The 4,324-nt window shown below is 50.9% G+C and overlaps 1 protein-coding gene across 12 annotated transcripts in view; it reads right to left on the bottom strand.

The window, feature by feature from the left end:
• Positions 1–4,324, bottom strand: part of LOC102677983 (latrophilin Cirl-like) — a 377,280-nt gene that overhangs the window by 241,224 nt on the left and 131,732 nt on the right. For all 12 annotated transcript variants that reach the window (XM_031510811.1, XM_031510810.1, XM_031510812.1 and 9 more), the window contains one exon: positions 180–302. In XM_031510811.1, the coding sequence (XP_031366671.1) occupies positions 180–276 (97 nt within the window). In that variant the 5' untranslated portion in view covers positions 277–302. The remainder of the gene's footprint in view (positions 1–179; positions 303–4,324) is intronic.

Genomic DNA, 4,324 nt, shown 5'->3' with positions numbered 1-4,324 from the left:
TTTTCACGGGCTCGGGGAACACGGGCCTCGCGCGGCTTGTAAATATTCGCGCGCGCGCGCGCGCACTCCACTCCGTCCGGGAGGCTTAATTGGCACAAGGACGGAGAAGCGGCTGTGGACAGGTCCGCCGGTTCGGAATCGGCGCGGCGCGGTGAAATCGTAAATACTTTGCCACTCACCTATATTTCGCGCCGCGACGGTACAACCGCTGGTTACCAGCCACGCAAACACCAGGCCACTGAGTAGACCTTTCCGTCGACCCTTGCGGCACTCCATCGTCAAGTTCCGAGCTCCGACTACGCCTGCAAACAAAACAAAACCCCGGCATCGTTAGAGGGTGAGAGTAATTGCTACCGCGAGCGTTACACCGACCGCAGCGCGGCCAGATTTTTCATTCGGTTATGTTCCACCATTTTTCGCGGGGAGGAAACATCTTGACCGGTTGGAACGAGGGGAGAGTCACGTCGCGGAGGTTAACTTCGTGTCGCGTAATATTTAACGAGATTTTATACAAATTCCGAATTTAAAATAAATTTAATACGAGTTTAGAGAACGGAGAGAGAGAAAGAGAGAAAGAGAGATCGAAGAAAATTGTATACCGATCGATTAATTTTTCCGCTACCCGATTTTAAATTTTTAAACTCGGGATAAAATCGGAATCGATAAGTGGAACAAAGCCTTTCTAAATTCCTCCAATATATCGGAGATCACGCCTCGTGTTCGACGCACACGCGGGCTGCGTTTTTTTCCCTCCCCCTCCCTTGTCCCGAGATTTAAACTCGACGTCAGTCGCATTCTCGCGAAATCCCTTTGTCGCGCGGCATTATCGAAGGAAAACATGTTATCCGCGCGATTCCACGCCTAATCCAGCTCGCGCGCACCTGCTCTCCTATCGCCGTTCGAAATTCGTAACGATGACATCCCGCTACGAGGATTTTTCACGCACGAGTCGATTTCCCGTTATCCCTCCAGCTACGCTCTGCACCGAATCCGCTACCCTGCGAACAATGTTTGTTAAATGTTCGTTAAATCGACAAATTTCGATTCTCGAGGGTACGTAACTCTTTCTCCCCTCGATTTTTTCCAAAATGGAAAAAAAAAAAAAAAAAAAAAAAAACAAGGAAACCGTGTGCGTGGCGAGGAAAGGAAATTGCAACGCTGTTGTCGGAATGGAACCGTGCAAATCAGCTTAATTCAGAGAAAACGGGCGCAAAGAGGGCGGGAAGCGGCCTCTCTCTCTCTCTCTCTTTCTCTCTTTCTCTAGGACTCGACTCTCGAGGGTTAAGCGAGCGATCCGAGCGCACGAGAGCCGAGCGCACTGTGCGCCCCGTGAATGTGGGTTAACGAAGGCAAAAAAGGAAAACAATTTTCGCATCAGCGTTTCGGCATTCGGCGCACAATGGGACGAATGAAAACATTCGGGTCCGAGCGGGATGAGGGGCGAAGAATGTAGAGAACGAAACGAAGCGCGGCGTCCAAAAGAGAAAAAGGGCCGTGAAAAACAGAGGAACGGAAATAGAGCGCGGTAACGCCAATGCCGTGTTTCCCCTCTCCACCCTTTCCCAGTCCGCACAACCGGAATACTACTAGCAGAAACTCCCCAACTATTTATTTCCGTTAAGAGTTGTGCGCCTCTTATACCCCTCTTTTTCCGAATCCCGGAACAGAGATTTCCGATTCTCCGTGTCGCCATCATCCCTCGCGTATCTCCAAATCTTTTTTTTTTCTTTTATTCATTCGAGTCAATCATCAAATCTCAAATCCCATTAATAGCATTCTCCGAAAATCTGTACACCATCAACGTCAAACGATCTCGCGTTACGCCAACTCGCCCCTTAACTCTCGTATCACCGCGTCGTGCGGCTCGATTTTACGCGACGCTGTTCGCAAGCGGATCACGATCCCGTGCAAACGCACTAACGACCGGTACACGTTTGGACCATTGCCAGTGTACGATCGTCGGCCAACGCGTCGCGAGTTCGAGCCGCGTGAATTTTTCCAACGAGTCTAATTAAATCGCGCGGCGAACGGTCTCCAAACCATTTCCCTCCACCCCTTTTGTTTTCCCTTCCAGCCACGTCCACATCTCGGGCGCCGCGCTCCCCGATCTTTCGCTCCCTCTTTCTCTCCTTCCCCCGTTCCCCGTTGAACGGCCGGTTAATACGAGCCGGCAGGATCGCGCAGCGATCCTTGATTATCGCGGAAACATCTGTAAACTCGGGGAGAAACAATGATAATTGAATAGAGCGCGCCGTTCTTCTGGCCGCGCACACGTCCGACGCATCACGCATAATTAATCCGACGATGCTTATCTCCTCTAACCTTGTACCCGCGGCGTCCACCACGTACGCGTGAATAGAATCCACCGCGCGCGATTCCCTTTTCATCGCCGCTCCCTCCCCCTCCGCCCGCCTCTCCATCGATTCTTCGTATTCGTTCCTTCCGTTTTCCCTCTGTTTAAATGCCTCAATTCTCCTCCTCGGTTCCTCTCTCCCGCGATTTGCACCACGAGCAGCGCGACCAGCTTCTCAATCAATCGAGTCCTCTCTACAGAATATCTCTACTTTTGTTTGATTATTCTCGCGACTCGATGCAGTGGCGAAGCTAAATTAAATCCGTTTATCATCCCTGACTTGTGATTCGATTAATTACGGTGGATCGTGGGAAATAAGAAACGTAGGATTCTGTGCAAACAAATATTACGAAATATAATCGATGATCACGTGTATATCGCGTCGCGAGATATTAAATCTCGGAAGAGGCAACGAGCAGTAAAAGGGAAACGTAATAAAAAGCGCGTTTCCCGCGTCGGGCCGCCGATATCCACGGGTGAAAAGCTTTATGCGGTATATATTCAAGAACGCCCCGTTATCGAGATCCCCCAGAAAAATCCCCAATTCGCGTGCACCCGCGCTTTCCTAGCGGGAGAGGAGGAAGAGGGGGCAGGAGAACGTTATTGTTTGCCCCGGCGGTCCCGGGCTAATTACATTCCCACGTATTTGCACAAGCGCCACGATAATTGCGATAAACCCGATGACAACGCGATTTCCATCTCTCGCGCAAGTTGGCCAACCACGCGGCCTATCCCGATATACAATTGGCCCCGCTCGCTATCGTAATCCCGGCCGATTCTTTTTTTCCTTTTTTTTTCTTTTTTTCCTCCTCGAGCGAATACGCGATCGCTTGGTAACCGGCCAGTCGCGGCCCGACTGGCTACTGACTGTATTTTTCAAGATCGGTAATCGAGAGAGTCCTCCGCGATGCGTTCACCGCGAAGAAATTCCAAGAATTCCGCTTATCGGGTCGTCGAATCGCGTTTCGATTCGCGGCCCGATCTCCGCCCCGGGGAGGGGATTTATGCGTGTTTTTTTTTTTTTTTTTTTTTTTCTTTAGAAACGTTGCCACAATGATACTCATATCTTGGGAATTGCGAGTAAATGCATTTGCATTTCACGGTTCGGCGCGTGCGTGGCGTTGTTCGACGGCGATGTTCGATTCGGTTTACGAGATACGTAATTTAAAAATTCGATTTCGTAAATGATACGGGGGAAAAGCGTGTCATTAATGACTTTTGTGACCAACGATTTCTCGATCATATACATCACTCGAGTCTTAGACATCACGTTACCCCGATATTTGACACGTGCAGCGGAATCTCTTCGGTTTAAACGCGTCTCTCCTCCTTTTCCTTCCTCGTCATCGTCCAACTGCATCCGCGCTCTAAACTTTCATCAAATACAATTCCCGACGAGGGAGAGGGAGAGAGGAATACCGATACAGTAGAAACGAGCAACAGCTCCTCCTCGTGTGATGATAAAATTCGTGATTACCCACCGAGATTTAACGAGATCTCCTCCTCGAAACCGAAAAACCAGTTAGAGCGCGTTAAAACGGGGGAGGGCGGCGTAATTGCGATAACACGGGTAATCGGGCGCGATTCGGGATAATTCGGGAGGTCAGTTAAAATCGTTTCGAGGCCCCTCGGTTCCCTCGAGGGGTTGGGGAGAGGGGATTGGCGGTTGTTGGCGGACGAAGCTGATGGGTAACTAGGCCGCTTTGTCGGTCCCCTGCCGGTCGTTGAGGCGCGATCTCGCGACTGATTTCGAGCGCGAAACGCGTTAATTCGGCGGGCACGGATCCGATCCGCGCGAGACGGACGCGAAAAATGGGGTGGTTGCTGATCGACGGGAAAATTATTTGTTGAAAATGGCGTTATCGGGGCGGGGGCCCACCACGGGGGCTGGATTTGCACGGTTTCAATTTTACACCCAGACGCATTTTAATGCGGCCGCGGAAACCCCGAACGCGATCGCCATTCCCCGGC

The sequence above is a fragment of the Apis dorsata genome, unplaced genomic scaffold (assembly GCF_000469605.1).
Source record: "Apis dorsata unplaced genomic scaffold, Apis dorsata 1.3 scaffold_264, whole genome shotgun sequence".
Lineage (NCBI taxonomy): Eukaryota > Metazoa > Arthropoda > Insecta > Hymenoptera > Apidae > Apis > Apis dorsata.
Note: the sequence above shows the minus strand (reverse complement) of the source record. Positions and strands in the feature narration are given on the sequence as shown.